Below are 21,513 nucleotides of genomic sequence, written 5' to 3'. Positions count from 1 at the left end.
ACAAGGACAATGAGTAATTTGTAAACGACCTGTGATACTTGGCACCGGCGTGGCGTGGCCGTCGGATGGCCTTACACCCACCATCGTTAGAGGGCAAAAGCACCATGTACACTGCGGCAGAGGATTTCACTTCATCGTAGCTGAAGCAATTAACAACAAATATTTGTAAGTTGTGTACACAATCGTTCATCACGCTATTTTCTACTGAACACCATATCAAAATCTCTACGGAAGTTCCCGACATTCCTGACAGATTATGAATGAAATGTAAGTTTGTAATGGCAAAAGATATTTTATGTGGTATAATTAGAATTTAACAGTTCTCGGATTTTTTTTCCTTTGTTTGCACTGTGAAACCTTCCTTATTGCCAAATTTCATGGTTCTAAGTTAACGGAAATCACTACGTAGCTACTGATGAGTAACTATGTATCAATATATCTGACATAAATGATGTATATTTTGACTGCATTGACTTAGAAGCCTGTATCTTTTCACCGACAAGTGGCAGTAGACCGTTCTCTCTGACAAAAATGTCAACGAGATACCTCTACTCGTTCTTGAGAAAAAAAGGGTCCTGGCAGTCACACAGACGACCAACAACGCGATTCTATAAGGGTTCTGTTGTTACCGATTGAAGTATTGAACAGTAAAACCCAGAGCGTACTTCTTGAACAATATGAGACACAGAGTGTGCCTAAACTTATATGTGCAACACGTACACTTGTTTCAAATCTTACTCACAAGTAGATCCCTGATTCCGATGGAGTCGAACTAGCTTATATAAAACTAATTCAGGCATCTAATTACTTTGTAATCTCCCCACTATATTTGTTTCTGTCTAAAATGTAGCCCAACTCTACCTCCCACCCTGTAAAAATATACGTATAGCCAAAACTGTGTGTCGCAAGCTGTTATCCAGGTTTTACTCGTATCCTAACCTTTCACGTTGTTGTTGTTGTCGTTGTTATCTTCAGTCCTGAGACTGTTTTGATGCACCTCTCCATGCTACTCTATCCTGAGCAAGCTTCTTCATCTCCCAGTACTTACAGCAACCTACATCCTTCTTAATCTGCTTAGTGTATTCATCTCTTGGTCTCCTTCTACAATTTTTACCCTCCACGCTGCCCTCCAATGCTAAATTTGTGATCCCTTGACGCCTGAGAACATGTCCTACCAACAGGTCCCTTCTTCTTGTCGAGTTGTGACACAAACTCCTCTTCTCCCCAATTCTATTAAATACCTCCTCATTTGATTGGAAATTAACAGCATCTTCAGCATTCTTCTTTAGCACCACATTTCGAAAGCTTCTATTCTCTTCTTGTCCAAACTATTTATCGTCTATGTTTCTCTTCCATGCCGGCCGCGGTGGTCGAGCGGTTCTAGGCGCTCAGTCCGGAATCGCGCGACTGCTACGGTCGCAGGTTCGAATCCTGCCTCGGGCATGGATGTGTGCGATATCCTTAGGTTAGTTAGGTTTAAGTAGTTCTAAGTTCTACGGGACTGATGACCTCAGATGTTGAGTCCCATAGTGCTCAGAGCCATTTCAACCATTTCTCTTCCATACATGGCTACACTCCATACAAATACTTTCAGAAACGACTTCCTGAATCTTAAATCTATACTCGATGTTAACAAATTTCTCTTCTTCGGAAACGCTTTCCTTGCCATTGCCAGTCTACATTTTATATCCTCTCTACTTCGAACATCATCAATTATTTTACTCCCCAAATAGCAAAACTCCTTTACTACTTTAAGTGTCTCATTTCCTCATCTAATTCCCTCAGCATCACCAGACTTAATTCGACTACATTCCATTACCCTCGTTTTGCTTTTGTTGATAATCATCTGATATCCTCCTTTCAAGACACTGTCCATGCCGTTCAACTGCTCTTCCAAGTCCTTTGCTGTCTCTGACATAATTACAATGTCATCGGCGAACCTCGAAGTTTTTATTTCTTCTCCATGGATTTTAATACCTATTCTGAATTTTTCTTTTGTTTCCTTCACTGCTTGCTCAATATACAGATTGAATAACATCGGGGAGAGGCTACAACCCTGTCTCATTCCCTTCCCAACTACTGCTTCCCTTTCATGTCCCTCGACTCTTATTACTGACATCTGGTTTCTGTACAAATTGTAGATAGCCTTTCGCTCCTTGCATTTTACCCCCGCCACTTTTAGAATTTGAAAGAGAGTATTACAGTCAACATTGTCAAAATTTTTCTCTAAGTCTACAAATGCTAGAATCGTAGGTTTGCCTTCCCTTAATCTTTCTTCTAAGATAAGTCGTAAGGTCAGTATTGCCTCACGTGTTCCAACATTTCTACGGAATCCAAACTGATCTTCCCCGAGGTCAGCTTCTACCAGGTTTTCCATTCGTCTGTAAAGAATTCGCGTTAGTATTTTGCAGCTGTGACTTACTAAACTGATAGTTCGGTAATTTTCACATCTGTCAACGCCTGCTTTCTTTGGGATTGGAATTATTATATTCCCCTTGAAATCTAGGGGTATTTCGCCTGTCTCATACATCTTCCTCACCAGATGGTAGAGTTTTGTCAGGACTGGCTCTCCCAAGGCTGTCAGTAGTTCTAATGGAATGTTGTCTACTCCTGGGGCCTTGTTTCGACTCAGGTCTTTCACTGCTCTGTCAAACTCTTCACGCAGTATCGTATCTCCAATTACATCTTCATCTACATCCTCTTCCATTTCCATAATATTGTCTTCAAGTACACCGCTCTTGTATAGACCCTCTATATACTCCTTCCACCTTTCTGTTTTCCCTTCTTTGGTTAGGACTGGGTTTCCATCTGAGCACTTCATATTCATACAAGTGATTCTGTTTTCTCCGAAGGTCTCTTTAATTTCCTGTACGCGGTATGTATCTTACCCCTAGTGAGATAAGCCTCTACATCCTTACATTTGTCTCTAGCCATCCCTGCTTAGCCATTTTGCACTTCCTGTCGATATCATTTTTGAGACGTTTGTATTCCTTTTTGCATGCTTCATTTACAAACTTTTATATTTTCTGCATTCATCAATTAAATTCAATATTTCTTCTATTACCCAAGGATTTCTACTAGCCCTCGTCTTTTTACCTACTTGATCCTCAGCTGCCTTCACTACTTCATCCCTCAGAGCTACCCATTCTTCTTCTACTGTATTTCTTTCCCCCATTCCTGTCAATAGGTCCCTTATGCTCTCCCTGAAACTCTGTACAACCTCTGGTTTAGTCAGTTTATCCAGGTTCCATTTCCTTAAATTCACACCTTTTTGCAGTTTCTTCAGTTTTAATCTACAGTTCATAACCAATAGATTGTGATCAGAGTCCATGTCTACCCATGGAAATGTCTTACAATTTAAAACCTGGTTCCTAAATCTCTGTCTTACCATTATATAATCTATCTGAAATCTTCTAGTATCTTCCATGTATACAACTTTCTTTCATGATTCTTGAACCAAGTGTTAGCTATGATTAAGTTATGCTCTGCGCAAAATTCTGTCAGGTGGCTTCCTCTTTCATTTCTTAGCCCCAGTCCACATTCACTTACTACGTTTTCTTCTGTCCCTTTTCCTACTCTCGAATTCCAGTCACCTATAACTATTAAATTTTCATCTCCCTTCACTAGCTGAATAATTTCTTTTATCTCATCATATATTTCATCAATTTCTTCGTCATCTGCAGAGCTAGTTGGCATATAAACTTGTACTGCTGTAGTAGGCGTGGGCTTCGTGTGTATCTTGGCCACAATAACGCGTTCACTATGCTGTTTTCTAGTAGCTTACCCGTTCTCCTATTTTTTATTCATAATTAAACCTACTCCTGTGTTACCCCTATTTAATTTTGTATTTATAACCCTGTATTCACCTGACCAAAAGTCTTGTTCCTCCTGCCACCGAACTTCACTAATTCCCACTATATCTAACTTTAACCTATCCATTACCCTTTTTCAATTTTCTAACCTACCTGCCTGATTAAGGGATCTGACATTCCACGCTCTGATCCGTAGAACGCCAGTTTTCTTTCTCCTGATAACGACGTCCTCCTGAGTAGTCCCCGCGCGGAAATCCGAATGATGGACTATTTTACCTCCGGAATATTTTACCCAAGAGGTCGCCATCATCATTTAATCATACAGTAAAGCTGCATGCCCTCCGGAAGAATTACGGCTGTAGTTTCCCCTTGCTTTCAGCCGTTCGCAGTACCAGCACAGCACGGCCGTTTTGGTTAGCGTTACAAGGCCAGATCAGTCAATCATACAGACTGTTGCCCCTGCAACTACTGAAAAGGCTGCTGCCCGTCTTCAGGAACCACACGTTTGTCTGGCCTCTCAACAGATACCCCTCCGTCGTGATTGCACCTACGGTACGGCCATCTGTATCGCTGAGGCACGCAAGCCTCCCCACCAACGGTAAGTCCATGAATCAGGGGGGGGGGGGGGGGGGGGGTGAATCTTTCACTTTACAGAATCCAGTTTGAAGTGAACAGTAACTGGTCTAAATACAACTTATCTTTATATTAAATGCATAACTGAAGCAAAACCATTAAGCAGCCCTCCTAATTGAAATTTCCACTTATGTCGCATGTTGACAACATTGTTACAGATTTCTCGAAAGCACAACAGCAAACAGCAAGCAAACAGCGGCTAAGCTAGATTTCTATTTCTAAATAACATTTCCAAACTATATTCAAACTGTTTCATACTCATGGTGCAACGAAATAACATTCCAGGACAACGATTTTAGAATGAAGTATGTATTCAAAGAGATAGAATAAACCTCCGCGATATCTTCACACACAACGTTGGTCTGAACAATGCTATGCTTGACAAAGTGACCAATTATTTGAAAAGGGTACAACGTTTAAAAAAAATTCTATAAAAATCAAACTCCTTAATCAGTTGATATCTTAATGCACGACTCAGTGAAGTAGGTGGTCTTCCTGAGAGTGTACAAAATTAACTAACTGTCACAAATCATCCCTACAAACTAGGTGCGCAGTCTTAAATCAAACTTCTTCTCCCAAAAAAAAAAAGAAAAAAAAAGCACTTCAAAATTTGTACTCCTTTCACATTGCAATACAGGGATCCTATTAATTCTTGTTTTTCTTTACAGTAAATATTTCTGCATCTAACAGATACCATTATAAGTCAACACAGCAGTAATGTATCAGACTGGCAGAGGCAAAGATGTGCCCCAACAAGACCAAAGATTGTCTAACAGTAACGTAAGTTGCTCTCTCTCTCTCTCTCTCTCTCTCTGACATACACGTCGATAACTTATAGGAATCAAACTGACACGACCACCTTACAATTTTATGAATGAATTTATGTGTTAGATAGTTGACGTTAAGCATGTTTGTTGGAAGTGGCTAAGTGCTCTCAATATCAATCAGTGTATGACTATTGCCCACATCATCTGCACTCTATATAACATCGTTTTTCACGCATATCAACGTTTATGGCGTCATATACATGAACAGCGAAAATGAAGTTTAACGGCATGGACAGCGAAACTGTAATAAGCAAAGCGATAAACTTTTTTCCTTTCATCATTTCGTGGGCGGGGAGAGGAGAGTGTAAGCGGGAAAATGTTTCGTGTGAAGTTTGTTGGACTCCACTAAGTGCTCTTGTTCTCAAATACACGATAAACATAGGGTGCTAATAAATGAATATCGGGGTTTTAACGCTTTCTAATATTTATTATATTAAACTTACAGTTATAAATTACATGTCAAATGGAAGAGCAGCTCAAACAGTTTTACCAGGAACCTTATAAATGTTCAATGTGAGCACAATTTGTCACACGGCGCACGTCTAGTCTATAGCCGAGTTCTTCCCAAACGTTGATAAGTGTGTCTTCAGTGATTGTAGCAACAACTGCTTCAATCCGGTTTCTTAATTCAGGGAGGTCTGTTGGTAGCGGTGGCACGTACACACGATCCTTGATGATGCCCCAAAGGAAAAAATTGCATGGCGGTAGGTCGAGTGAACGTGGAGGCCGTGCAAAGCAAGCCCTGTCATTGGGCCCCTTGCGGCCTGTCCGGCGCTTGGCTATAGACTTGATGTGTGCCGTGTAACAAATGGTGCTCACATTGAACATTTATACGGTTCTAGATAAAACTGTTTGAGCTGTTCTTTCATTTGACATATCATTTATAACTGTAAGTTTAATGTAATAAATATTATAAAGTGTTAAAACCCCGATATTCGTTTATAAACACCTTGTGTATATTCTCAGTATTTGCTCGCAATGAGTTACGCTGCCTCGAGACACATACATATTTTGCGACTGTAACACGCTCTTACTATGTGAAACCTGTAACGTAAGATTACAACTCTTAGCAAGTGACAACATTTCAAATTTAGGCCCCTCGATGCCGTTGGATAGACAATCTGCAACTGGGATTTGGTGCCCGCCGCAGGTTTAATCGCTCAGTAGCAAGAAAACCAAAAAGTGAGTATTTATTTCAGAGCCGAATGTAAGAAGTACCATACAAAGAACATGCTTCCCTCAATGCCCTATACGAAGCAACAATGTAGATCAGGCCAAACAATACATCCGAAGATATATTAGTCCAAACAGTGCAGCTTCAAGCAAAAGTAGGAATGAAAACGGACTGTATGAATTAAAACTGGGTAAATATAAAAATGAACCATAAAAAATCCAATTCATGTTTGAACATTTTAGTATATTAGCATTAATTCTCGTTTTCTGCAGATATTCACCAATATTTATTAAATGAATCAAATAAAATCACGTTGTTGATTGACTGATCTACCACCAATTCCTCTGGTGTGCAAACCTCTTCATCTCAGACTGACACTTGCACCAACCGTGCCGGCCGCGGTGGTCTCGCGGTTCTAAGCGCGCAGTCCGGAACCGTGCGACTGCTACGGTCGCAGGTTCGAATCCTGCCTCGGGCATGGATGTGTGTGATGTCCTTAGGTTAGTTAGGTTTAAGTAGTTCTAAGTTCTAGGGGACTAATGACCACAGCAGTTGAGTCCCATAGTGCTCAGAGCCATTTGAACCATTTGCACCAACCGTCCTCAATTATTTGTGGGAAATAGCAGTATCCACATATTAGGCGCTTCAATTCTCATCTTTTCCTGTTCTCCTGTAGTCCGTGATTCACTTCCATACAGTACTATGTTCCAAACATACATTCTCATAAGTTTCTTCCTCAAATTAGGGCCGATGTTTGACACAATAGTAGACTTCTCTAGAGCAGGAATGCCCTATTTGCCTACGCCAGTGTGCCTTTTATGTCAACCTTGCTTCGTTTATAGTATGTTACTTTCATTCGTAGGTAACGGAATTTCTTAACTTTCTTTATTTCGTCGTCCACATTATTAATGGTAAGTTCATTGCAAATCTCATTTCTGCTACTGCTCATTACTTTCGTCTTTCTTCGGTTTATAAGAATCCACATTCCGTGAACATTATACAGTAACATCCAGTTTGACAAATCCTGTAATTCTTCCTCGCTTTCACTGCAGATTGCAGCGTCATCAAGTAATTTTATCACTGAAATCCCATATTATTCTTATTAGAAAATTGGATGCATGATCTGTTTAGCCGATTGTGCGGTTGCTTTCTTCGGTAACATGTGGACGAAACTTTTCCGGAAGTCTGACAGTACGTATCGACACTCAAAAGGTCTATAAATCAACTTGAAACGTTGTTTGACTGCCAATTCTCCAACGATTTTAGAAATTCTGAAGGAATGTTATGTATGTCATCCGCTTCATTTGGTCGCAAGTCCTCCAGAACTCTGTTACGCTGTGACTGTAATACTGGTTCTCCTATGTCTTCCATATCGACACACATTTCTTCTTGTATCACGTTATTAGACAATTCCTCACCCTTGATGAGGTCTCCAATGTCTTCTTTCCAAATATTTTTGCCATATTCTGCACGTGTAATCTCTTCCACAAAACATATATACACAATGTGATCAAAAGTATCCGGACACCCCTAAAATCATACGTTTTTCATGTTAGGAGCATTGTGCAGCCACAACTGCCATGTACTCCATATCAGCGACCTCAGTAGTCATTAGACATCGTGAGGGAGCAGAATGGGGCGCTCCGGTTGTCACTTGTGTCACATGTCTGTACGCGAGATTTCCACACTCTTAAACATCCCTATGTCCACTGCTTCCGATGTGATAGTGAAGTGGAAACGTGGAGGGATACGTACGGCACAAAAGCGTACAGGCCGACCTCGTGTGTTGACTGACAGAGACCGCCGATGGTTGAAGAGGGTCGTAATGTGTTATAGACAGACATCTACCGAGACCATCACGCAGGAATTCTAAACTACATCAAGATCCACTACAAGTACTATGACAGTTAAGCGGGAGGTGAGAAAACTCGGATTTCATGGTCGGGCGGCTGCTCATAAGCCACATGTCACGCCGGTAAACGCCAAACGACGCCTCGCTTTGTGTAATGAGCGTAAACATTGAACGACTGAACAGTGTAAAAACGCTGTGTGGAGTGACGAATCACGGTACACAACGTGGCGATCCGATGGCAGGGTGTGGGTATGGCGAATGCCCTCTGAACATCATCTGCCAGCGTGTGTAGCGTAAACAGTAAAATTCGCAAGCGGTGGTGTTATGGTGTGGTCGTGTTTTTCATGGAGGGGGCTTGCGCCCCTTGTTGTTTTACGTGGCACTATCGCAGCACAGGCCTACATTGATGTTTTAAGCACTTTCTTGCTTACCACTGTTGAACAGCAATTCGGGGATGGCGATTGCATCTTTCAACACGATCGAGCGCCTGCTCATAATGCACGGCGTGTGGCGGAGTAGTTACACGACAATAACATCCCTGTAACGCACTGACCTGCACAGAGTCCTGACCTGAATCCTATAGAACACCTTGGGGATGTTTTGGAAGGCTGACTTCGTGCCAGGCCTTATCGACCGAAATCGATACCTTTCCTCAGTGCAGCACTCCGTGAAGAATGGGGCTTCAGTGAATGATTGAACGTATACTTATAAGATGGATATGCTTACAAACCTGTTGTTGGATCATTTGCGCACGTGAGCGCGCGCGCTCTTGTGTGTGTGTGTGTGTGTGTGTGTGTGTGTGTGTGTGTGCGTGTGTGTGTGTGTGTGTGTGTGTGTGTGTGTGCGCGCCTGTATTGCCCGTAGAATTTTTGGGCGTAGCAGGTCTGGTAATAAAAATGACAAATTAATCCCCGTAAAAGTCTAATTATTTTTCATTTTAGAACCAACAACTAAGCAGTGGCAACACTGAAGGTCGGAAAATTAACAAGGAATTAATCTCACACTAAATAATATATAAAGCAGTGATAGAAGAATTAATACCGCTTGTGGGGAGACCACTTCAGGGTAAAAACAGCTTTGTCGGTCGTTGAGCCGCGCGGGATTAGCCGAGCAGTCTAGGGCGCCACAGACGTGGACTGTGAGGCTGGTCCCGGCGGAGGTTCGAGTCCTCCCTCGGGCATGGGTGTGTGTGTGTTTGTCCTTAGGATAATTTAGGTTAAGTAGTGTGTAAGCTTGGGGACTGATGACCTTAGCAGTTAAGTCCCATAAGATTTCACACACATTTGAAGATTTTTTCGGTCGTTGAGAATTAGGGCGACAAGTGGCTCAGTAGCGTAAAGACTGATTGAATTAGTCTCATCACACGATACATAATAGTAAGAATTTAACATGACAGCGATAGAACAAGATAAAGACGAGAACAGAAAAATTCTATTACTGAATTAATGATGTAGTCAGTTACGTAAACTTGAACTAAAATCTGTAATTTATGGAAACTATAATTCCATGATAAACGAAATACTATTTTTCATTCGGTGTTCATGATGCAAGTTAATGGCTTATTTTGAACATTTCTCAAATGTGAAGTGTGGTACAGACATGCCATAGAAGATTGATCTCTGTGGATCTCCTCTAAAAATACGAGTTAAAAGAACACACTTGAAAGGAAAAACAGGAAATGTTGGGCTTTGTAACTGATTTCAGAGAACTGTACTTAATACCATTTTTAAGGAAATGACAAACGACAGCTGCACGACGAGAAAAGATGTGAAACGCGGGAACCATGCATGAATATAGCTACAGAATGAAATGCTGCTCTGTAACTGATACTCACACAACAATATGAAAACAAGCTGAATTATTAAACTAATGATAAAAATCAAACTGCAATCGAGTAAACCAAGGAACTACAACAATGAGGAAGGTCTTAAAAGTTATTATAAAGGGATTTAACATTCTAAGAAGATGCAACCAGTGGCTGATACGCTCGAGTATCTTGATCATTGTTTGATTTCCATTCCAGCATGATGGGGACTTTCATGAGCAAGCTCTGCTTCCTATCACAAGTTCTGGAATATAAATGGATTTTTACTAACACACTGTATACGCAAACATTCATTATGCAAAGGCATTTAACATTTAGGGAGGAGTCCGATACTGGCAGCTTGGGAGAGTGCATAAAGGATAAAAGGAACATTTATGCTGAGGTGTTTTTCTTTTCTTTTAATCAGGGTTTCCTATAGCAAAGTGGCGTCACTCTTTAGACACCCCTTACAATATTTAAAATTTACGCCTGCCGGTGTGACCGTGCGGTTCAAGGCGCTACAGTCTGGAACCGCGCTACCGCTACGGTCTCAGATTCGAATCCTGCCTCGGGCATGGATGTGTGTGATGTCCTTAGGTTAGCTAGGTTTAAGTAGTTCTAAGTTCTAGGGGACTGATGACCTCAGAAGTTTAGTGCTCAGAGCCATTTGAACCATTTAAAATTTACTTCTAAAATTCCTGGAAGAAGGAAACTCACTAGGATGGCTCAAAATGGTTCAAATGGCTCTGAGCACTATGGGACTTAACATCTGAGGTCATCAGTCCCCTAGAACTTAGAACTACTTAAACCTAACTAACCTAAGGACATCACACACATCCACGCCCGAGGCAGGATTCGAACCTCCGACCGTTGCGGTCGCGCGGTTCCAGACTGGAGCGCCTAGAACCGCTCGGCCACATCACTAGGATAAATAAATCTTACTTCTTCAGTGGATGCATCCCGTTATGAAACGTGTTGCTAGGTTATAACGACGTTCGGGATCTAGATTCGAAACAGAAAAATCTCGTCTTCGAGTGGGAATATTCTTCGACGCTAATCTACGAGGACCTCATTCCATCAGTACCTCTCCCCTATTTTTCCAAACTTCACGCAGTTTCTAGTGAGCGTGTAATGAGAGGCGGCGACTAGGGCCTGGGCCGTCGCAAGCCATGCCGCTTGCACTTTTTTCTCCGGTTCACAAGGCTGCGCCAGTAGCGCGACCGCCGGTGTTTTCAGTGTTGAAACCCCGAGTCGCTACAAATGCCGACGTCGGCAGCGTTGATGGATATAAAACAGCCGCCGCCACGCACCTCCTCACTGTCAGCACTCAGCCTTCAGTCGACAAGCACAATGTCTCGCGTTCTCTCACTGGTGAGTACTGCACTTCTCACTGTCACTCGTCTCTCTGTAAGCTAATTGTTGGCGAATTTCGTACTACAGTGTTGTTCAAATGCCTCTGAGTCTCAGCTCCCCTAATGGTTTACTCTGGACAAATTATTTAATAGCGACGAGGTTTTAGAAGAACCAAGAAAGTGTCAGTACAAATGCAGGATTAAATTACAAATCGCCAGTCACAGTGCTTTTGAAATGAAAAGTGAAACGGTTCTCACATTAATACTCACAGCAATTTTCACTTGCATAGCTTCTATTCTTATTTCTTTCGAGGAATGGTATAAAACTGTGGCAGTCTGAATGACTTTTCATCCACAGACGATGACAAGAGTATTAATTAGCTGAAAGCAGTTAATCCTCGTTGGGTGACTTGTTTCGCTGCAACTACGAAATTTGAATTGCACCAATAGCTCAGTTGGGAGTACTTCAGATTATAGCAAAAATAAAAACACAATTTAACTAACTTAAATGTTACGTAGCACCTTCTCGGTTTTTTAACTCATAAATCGAACATTTTTCTTTTCATCCATACACTTCATTTGTCAGCATCCAGCCAGCGAACACAAAGTTTTAAACATGGCTGTGTGGTCAGCGACCGTTTACAAATTAAAGTGGTTACAGCCCTCGGTCGACCGAGGCTGTAATTGCTTTAACTTTGCTCTGACAAAGACTTTCATGCAATTACTGTTGTTAATTTTAGGAGTAAATATTAAATAATTAATTAACAACAAATATTAAGTAACTAATTAACAACGTTAATTTTTTTGTAAATTTTCTTTCTTTTTGCACAGTATTCTGTTTTCGGCTCTGTTTATGTTTGACAGGATTAATCTTCGTCTTTTAAAAGGCTTCGACACTTTCTCACCCACCTCATTATGTTTTGATTACAATCAGTCACGTATACTTTTAGTTTTCTATTGGTAGTTTTACTTACACTGAATTTTAAGATTTATGTTGCCTAACTAGTGAAGTTCGCAATACCTGTATATTTTTACCTTATTAACCTGCACATTCCTTTAAAAGAACTGGAAAATGATGTAGAACGTTTTTATTTGAATCCATTTCACCAAGCTACTCGATTGCACATTAAAATTCCAAACACCGAGCAAAAAAAAATAGGCAGGAATCATCTGCTTTACTACACATCATGTATTTCAGTATCACAGTTACCTTCCAGGTGGAAGTTGTACACAATCGATATTAATATTGGATCCACGATTTTTGGAAATTACAGGCAATTTGTTACTGTCTCAGTGATATTTAAATCCAAGTTTCGTCAAGCGCAGTTCAGTGGAGCCTTCTAACAATGTTACAAATATTTTCCCAACCTTCTGGGGACGGAGAAACTGATATTCTCCATACAGATACACATGCGCGTACATCTTCTGTACAGGCTGTCCAAAACATATAAGGCCAGAGTACCCTAAACCGAATACTTCAGAATTAGAAACTAATGATCAGAAGTAAATATCTGGATTTTTATCGATTTAAATGATTTGCATGTTATAGCAGCTAACCACAGAGATTCTCGCAAGTCTCAGTGTACCCATTACAACGGCCCATAAACTTTTTCCTCGCTGTCTCAAATATCCTTGCTGTCTGTTGTACAGTGAGAATGCCAAATGGGACACCGCCACATGGCTTCTTTTCAGTTTCTACAAGAGTTTGGAGGCAGAACTGCCGGCGTTATTACAGTAGCGTGTGACGTTTAGAAACTCATGTCGCCCACGAATTGTCGCGCAGGACATCTTAACACATGCCCCCACCCCCCTTCTTCTTTCCGGGTCGTTCAATGATCGTTTCCGACAGTTGGTTCCTTGTCTCCAAGTATTCGGTTTAGATCATCTGCAGTCTGTATAATTTTCGTCCAAAGATCTGTAAAGATTTAGGACAACCTGAATATTAAGTGAACTTTTGTATTACATACTGTCAACGAAATCGAAATTTAATGGGTGATTACGCACGTAATTTTCTCCTTCTTCTACAAACTCGAGGGTTTGCCTCCACTGCTGCAGTTTTCCTCATGACACTTCTCGTGCAGGAGAGGACCTGTGCACTGGCTTCAGAGACAGTTCACATTATTTCAATCTTTCATCCCGTCACAGGAGGTCAGAGGAATAGAATAAGCTGTTACGTTGTTCGGACTACTAAACCAGATGTCGACAAAGACGTTACATTAGAATGCACATAGACGCTCCTCAGTCACATATCTCGAGACCCACATGTGCGTGTATCTTATTGTGTTCCAGGTGTGCCTTTTGGCTGTGGCCTGCCTGGCCCTGCTGTGTGGCTGTGAGGCCTCCTACCCTGTGGCAGTCTCACACGGACACGGGTACTACCCGTACAGCTACAAGTACCCTGGCTACGGGTACCACGGTGAGTGACATCTTTTCACGTCCTATTGTGTTATCATCTGTAGCATTCATGACTCAGCTCAGTACAACTGTATGAGAATAGATAAAATGGTATATCGTACCGAGACTGGAGCGTTGGACTGTGGCCCGCATCCCTGCCTTTCCCGGGCAGCGCGCCATCCGGGCACGTCTCACTGACAGACTAAAAGTATCAACATGTCGCGATCGCCTCTCGTTTCGTTCCGAACAGCAATAATGCGCACCCACTACTCTGTGAAATGAGCATCCTCGAAAGTAAGGAAGTAGTGGAAACTATGTTTATCCATGGCTTCATGACTGATTTCAGTTTCTGACAGAAATTTTCTCTTCCACTCGCCGGTACCCATTTTCGATCCTCCGTGAAAGGTTTTCCCGCTTAGCGCACGTTGAAGCTTTGAATAGAAAGATTTAGTATACTTTTAAGGCGCTGTATTGGCATTAAGGAGAAGGGGGATTTAAATCACTGTCCTACCAGCCAGATAAATTTTTTCCTTGACTTCTCTAAATCACTTAAGCCGAATGCGGGAATGCTTCCTTTCGAAAAAAAAAAAACAGCGGATTCCTCCCATTTTTGACAATTCCAAGTATTATCAACCGTCTCTGATGGTTTTGCTGTCGAATGAAGGTTAACCCACAATATTTCCTCCTTCCTTTCAAGCCGTAATAACACTTTATCGTGTGTTGAAATAGTTCAAATGGCTCTGAGCACTATGGGACTTAACATCTGAGGTGATCAGTCCCCTAGAACTTAGAACTACTTAAACCTAACTAACCTAAGGACATCACACACATCCATGCCATAGGCAGGATTCGAACCTGCAACCGTAGCAGTCGCGCGGTTCTGGACTGAAGCGCGTAGAACCGCTCCGCCACCGCGGCCGGCACTTTACCGTCTGTCTGAATTAGTGTGTGTAACTTTTTTTAAGGCGTTTTGATAGGGATTTTCTCATACCCTTGGAACACATTTTTTTTTCTGTTTCAATTTATGAATTCCAAATAATTTTACTCATATTATCACATTTCATTCTGAATATATACCTCCAGAGGAGCAGCTCTATATTTCTAATCGGTGCTGTTATCGACAATTATCCATCTACATCTATACTCCGCAAGTCACTTTGCGGTGTGTGCCGCATGGTGCTTTGTGCATCACTACCATTTCCCCCATTTACTGTTCCAGTCACGGATGGTTCGGGAAAGACTGAATGCCGGACAGCCTCCGTGTGTGCTCGAATCTCTCTACTTTTATCTTCACAGTCCTTTCGCGATAAAGACATAGGAGGAAGCCATATGTTCCTTGACTTCTCTAGAAACGCATGCTCTCCGAACCTAAAAAGTAAACCACGCCGCGATGGAGAACGTCTCTGTTTCAACGTCTGCCACTGGAGTTGGGTGATCGGCTGCGTAACGCTTTCGTACTTATTAAATTAATCTGTCACGAAACTCGCTGCTCTTCTTTGGATCTCAAGCAATCCACACTGATGAGCAATATTCAAGTCTTCTTTGAACGAGGGTTTTGTACATAACCTCCTTTGCTGATGAACTACATACCCTGAGAATTCATGTAACGATTCTTGGTCTCGCATTTGCCTTTCCAGCGATTAGTTTTGTGTGGTCGTTCCATCTCGAACTGCTACGTATGCATACTCCTGGACATTTCATGGAATGAACTGCTTCCGGTGAATGTTCTACAACCGCGTAACCATACAGTAATGGGTCTTTCGGTCTATGTATACGCAGTACGTTACATTTGTTTACGATGAGTGTAAGTTGTCACTCACTGCACCAAGGGTCGATCCCCTCTGGTCCTACTGCCATTCGCTACAATTTTCCAGCTTTGCTACATCTCTGTACACAACAGTATCATCCTCGAAAAATCTATGGAACTTCCAACGTTGCTTACTAAGAGATTTATATTTACTAAAAGCCACTTCTTCATCTGAAAACCCGTCTCTGAAACAATGACATGCTGCGTTTTGTTTGCTCGAAACTCTCCAATTCAGACTCATAGTTGGTCTGATATTCCTTACGTTCTTAATTTGTTCATTAGGCGGCAGTATGGAACTGTATCAAATACCTTACGGAAGTCAAGGAACACTGCATCTACCTGGGTGCCGGTATTTCCTGTTTTCTGGGTCTCGCGGACGCACAGAGGAAGCTGAGTTTCACATGATAGTATTTTTTTTTTTTTCGGATGCCATGCAATTTCTTTCAGAGCATATTTTCGTTCCCTGTGTCCAGTCTTTCCTTGTGTATTTTTATCATCTACCACACCAGTCGTTCTCCGCTGGTGTTACGTTACCATATATTCTCACATGCTACAACTTTAGAACCGTATAAGCTTTCATCGAAAGTCGCAAGACTCCGAGCAGTGTTAAAAGTTATTCCGCACAGAACTTTATTTTTTCTGCCAGTGTGTTAGTAGTAACACCTAAATACGAGATTAACGTTGCTAATACGTATTGTGGTTTGGACTACTGACTATATTTCAAGAGGAATCAACACGTCAATGAAATATCCGATTAACAGGCTAGCATAGCTGTCGGTTTACTACTCTCCTCGTTGACCAAGCTCCTTGACAGCTGTGTGAAAGAGTCGATTTTGAAAGCGTAGAGCTGCATTTTGTAACGTATTTGACAGGACCGTAGGTAAAGTCTCGGTGGATCAGTTCTAATGGAGAGTCATTGTTCGTGCCTTCATTGACGAACGTGTAGTGTAATTACTATATTTCAACGCTTTCTCGATTTAAAGTAATTAATAACCGACACACTCGCACTGTATTTCTGTTCACATGCAATTTCATGTTTTTATCACTGCGCACATGCAACTTAACGATTACATTAATGAACTAGACGTTGTTTAGAATCATTAAGAACGCTAGCAAACTTACGAGTTCTTACACAAAACCTGAGCTAATCCAGTCATGAGTGCCCAATTAGTATAGTTTTTTATACCTATATTCCTTTGGTCACCGTACGATAAAGCAGACTTTGCGTACAGGAACAAGTAAAACGATAAAAACTGAAGAAAACGTTTACAACATATTCCCTCGGTACTTGAAGGAATATAAACGTATTATAATTTGAAATACACAGTGTTGATTTTCACAACATTCAGTAGTTGCTTAGTTCATATAACATCGCTAACTGTGTCAATACTCACTTATATACTGTTCTGACCTTTACTGTTTTATACTTTCAATATGTATTATGTCGTGTATGGTCCGTTTGTTTATAGCCTCTTTGTGTGTTTTATTATGGTTGTGTTATTCATATAATCTATATAGTCGTAAAATGGTAACATACTCTATGAACTCTCGCTGATATTGTGTGACCTGTCTTTTCAGTCGTATGTTGTGTGAGAGTAGCCTAGAAAGCCGACAGCCGGTTGGTAAGGAAATATAAAATAAATTTTCAGGTTTTAAAAACTGGTACTTGTTGAAAAAACCTGATCTGCCGGGAATGTATATCTGACTGGAACAGTATACTACAATACTAAACCTTAGACACTTGGAGATAAGCTCGTTGTAGAACGCAAATGATGAAGTCAAACGAAAACGTAAATGGCTGATCGTAATACTGTAGTGTGTAAATAAGTGCCAATGGTGTTAAACTTACCGGCTGTAAAAATAGTCGACCTTTAATTTTCGTCTGGCTGATCAGCCACTGGAAAATTTCGTTGCTAGAGCCTTGTCGTAATGTCTGTTTTTCACGCGCGGCTTCTGCTTAAGCATTTGCCGGAATTCTTTTTTTCCAGCCTTCTCTAACAGAACTAGCCTAGGCTCTTCGATCCCCTACTCAAATCATGTCGGCTTTATTCACCCATATGCGCGCATTATTTTACATTTATTTGTATTTAGAGTCATGTATCAGTCACTGACAGCAGATCATACGAGGGTCTCTCTGGAATTCGTAGCAGAATTATGATGATGTCACCAACTTCACACAACTTCGTCTTCTGCCAACAGCCTCATATGGATATAGATGAAATCCACCAAGTTATTTACATACAGTACGTCGTAAACAGCAGCGGCCATATGACATTACCTTGAGGAACTTAGGACGTTAACCTCGCTTTGGTTGATGGCTCCACACGAAGAATGACATGAGTTTCCGATGTTTTGTTTACTAAGTGACAGAGCAGAACTGTATCGAAAGCTGTTTGGCAGTCGCGAAACATGGCATCAAGCCAAGCTCAGTTATCTGCTGCGTTGTGGATCTCATGAACGAACAGGGCAGATTTCACACGATGGGAGATTGCAGAAACAATGTTAATTTCTACACAGCTGTTTCTCACTCTTCAGAAAAGTAATCATACTCAAATAGGCTATATTTTCCGCAATTCTATAGCGAATCGATATCAGCAACATAGGCCAATACTTTTGTGAGTCGTTATACTACCCGCACGTACATCGGAATGTTGTTCCAGCCATGTATCTTGCCCTGTTGTCACAATCTATGGTAAAACTGATACTACTATAGTAACATATGGTCCTACCGTCGTTCTTCAATCAAGTGATTCGAATTATTTTTCAAGTCCGTGTTCACCTGTTTCTATATCTGTAATTTTCTCATACGCATCACAATCAAATTTGCTTCATTCGTCAGATATCGACTTCTGAGGATGCCATAACGTGGAACTCATCTGGTGCTGGCTGACTGATTGCCTGTCGAGACCTCTTTCGTTTACAATCCCGGAACTAAACACAATATTAATTAGGCTTCAAACACTTCATGTTGTATATTAGGTTGTGATGTAATTTAATACCGAGCGCCGACGGATACATTCAGCACACTCTTCGTCTGCCTTTATACATCTACATATCACAAGTCGACTTCTATTATTTCTACTTGTGTGTGTGTACGTGTGTGTGTGTGTGTGTGTGTGTGTGTGTGGCTTGAAACTCGTAAAGTTGCAGAGGGAATGCCTTTTATTAACGGAGATCATAAACAACAGATCTCATCTCCACTTCGTTCCATGCACACTACTGGATCATGCAGATAGTCTCTGTTTGCATTAGTTTTCAGCTTATTGTTGGTATTTTTGAAGATAAGAGTGTCTGATAAATTGAAATGAAGTTATTTGAAGCACGTGATGTATGTTGCAGGCTACTCGTCCCACTACGGTTACCCTGGCTGGGGCTACAAGGGGTACCCTGGATGGGGACACCACGGCTACTCTGGATACGGCTACCATGGCTACGGTAACCACTACGGCTACCCCGGATACGGCTACCATGGTTACCACGGCTACGGTAACCACTACGGCTACCCTGGACACGGGTACGGCCATGGCTACAGCCACTGGTGAAGAACAGCGACTCGACCCTCATTTTCTCCTCATTCTTATGCAACCGATCACTCCTTTTCTACAACACCACCATGTTCAAATGCCCCTTTTTCTATAAACCTTTCCTCTAAAACCTACAAAATCTAATCACCCTGATCCGACTCATCATCCACAAGCTATTTAATAAAAGCACATGTCTAAAAAAAATACTTGTATTATTTGTACCTATCTAGTAATCGTATAATTACCTTCTGCGTAGAATACAGTAGGTGTTTATGGCGTATTATTAATTATTCATTGGGCATTTACAAGACTAATATTAGAAAAGAGAGTACACCGTAAAACAAGACAAATTCAACATTACATAATACACAATTTTTCTCATTAAGCCTTGTTTTTTTAAGCCAGTCAGTGGCAGAGTCCGAGAATTTATTCATTTATATCTTCAAAGTTTCTCGTGGTGATTCATTGTTGCGTCCTGAAGATATAGTGATTACTTGTCAGCATTGCTGTTTCTTGACGCAGAGATTCCAGGTACGATTTCAAGTGGCTACATCGAAGTTTTCAGCGTCTTCAGGCCCAATGAGAAGTAAAGTAAGTTAGCAAAATGAGCAGCAAAACTAATGAGAAAGCTATAGAAATTGTATCAAATTGAAAAGTTACAGTCAGGCTAACAGCCACACTAATTTTAATTGATTTACTGTCAGCATTAAAAATGAAAATACAACTTTTAAAGCAACACAAGACAATATATTTCTTGCGCATATGCATGACAAAATCAGTACTGTGAGGACATAGTTTATACAAACTTTTTTTCAGTATGTTTGTGGTTCCTCTTGATAGAGATAGCGGTAGATATATATCTTAAGAAGAATAGACCACTAACTGCCTATATTTTGCTTTTTTTATTGATTTAAACGTATTTCACAGAGAAAGAACCAAAGTCGGGGTTCACAATTTTAAATGAGTCTTTTTATTATGGCTTAGTGAAACAGACGTATCTGAATTTATAAAAAATCTCCTCACTGCTTCTTCATTGTGTATTCCCCAATTCTGTTATTTATTAACTATATTTTTTAAGTTTGTTATGGCGCTATGTATGTGATAAAGATGAATCAATGTAGATTATATTTACAATGGATTCTGAAGATGGAGCTTCAATTAGTAAGTACTACTAGGTCTACGATAAATCAAAATACAAACGGTTCATGGACTTTCATCGATTAAGAAAGTTGCAAAAGAGTACATCTATAACAAATATCTCCGGATATAGAGTGTCCACACTTCGCTTCCTTAGAACGCTGTGCTTCAGATGTGCACTTTTCAGGTCTTCAACAATCAGGTTGGTTACCAGCAGCCTGCCATTCATTTCTGCCTTCGGCCCTCCTCTTGAGAGCGGTATAGGTATCCTCTGCGACCGGTTTGACGTTTTCTAGTCTTGGTCCGTCTCTTGTATTTTTCCCTTCAACTATCGCTTCAGTCATACTTCTAATGATACCATCATGTTTCAGCAGATGACCACTCATGTGTTCTTTCTGTGTTCGATTACCTTCAGGAGATAACGCTTCCCTTCCTTCACTTTGTGGACCACTTCTTAGTTTGATTTGGTGTCTATCAAGAACATTTTGAGCACCACATTTCGAAGCCTGTTATTTTATGTTTTCCTGCTCGCTCGAGTGTTCATGTTTCCCTTCCGTACGTCTGCACGTTCCAAACAAATGTTTTATTGGGTCTTTCTTGAGCTCTTCTCTTGTTAAAAGCAGTATTTGCCGGCCGGGTTCGGCTTGCGTCATCCTTGACCTTCCGTCTGATGTAATTTTTCTCCCTTGGTAGGCAAAGGATTCCTCGAACTCATATCGCTCATGGTTAAGTGAGTAAAGGGAAACGCTATTTTATCTGCTACGACTAAGACTTTTGCTCTAATTTATTAATTTTAATGTTATAAGAAGAGCTGAGGCTGGTATCCACGTGGTCCAGCATCGCTTCTAATTGTTCTGCTTCTTCACTTAACACATCTCAGTATGTCTGTTTTCTTACCATTCAACAGAAGTCAGTAGCCAGGGTAGATTATGCTAAGTTTTTGTTTTTACATATACATGAGATACTTAATTGGAAAATTCTTATTTTGGATCTCCTAAAGCGACTAGGTTCAGCAAATTTTGTAATCAGAATAATTGCCATTTGTGAAGATAATCTTTTGGGGTAACTCAACACTTAGGCAAAAAGTATTCACTTCTCAAAAGAAAGTGCTTAGGATAATGTGTGGGGATCATAGTCGGCATCTTGTCGACATCTGTTTAAAAGGTTAAGCATTCTTACAACATCCTCACAGTACAT

At 41.0% G+C, this 21,513-nt stretch overlaps 1 protein-coding gene across 1 annotated transcript in view; it reads left to right on the top strand.

Annotated features, from left to right (window-relative positions):
* Positions 1–19,197, top strand: part of LOC124712354 (prisilkin-39-like) — a 36,656-nt gene extending 17,459 nt beyond the window's left edge. Inside the window, exons 4-5 of the mRNA XM_047242649.1 lie at positions 13,744–13,870; positions 18,995–19,197. Coding sequence (XP_047098605.1) covers positions 13,744–13,870; positions 18,995–19,197 — 330 coding nt within the window. The remainder of the gene's footprint in view (positions 1–13,743; positions 13,871–18,994) is intronic.
* The last annotated feature ends 2,316 nt before the right edge of the window (positions 19,198–21,513 follow it).

The sequence above is a fragment of the Schistocerca piceifrons genome, chromosome 8 (assembly GCF_021461385.2).
Source record: "Schistocerca piceifrons isolate TAMUIC-IGC-003096 chromosome 8, iqSchPice1.1, whole genome shotgun sequence".
Lineage (NCBI taxonomy): Eukaryota > Metazoa > Arthropoda > Insecta > Orthoptera > Acrididae > Schistocerca > Schistocerca piceifrons.
The sequence above is the reverse complement of the archived record's forward strand: the minus strand, read 5'-3'. Positions and strand labels throughout refer to the sequence as shown.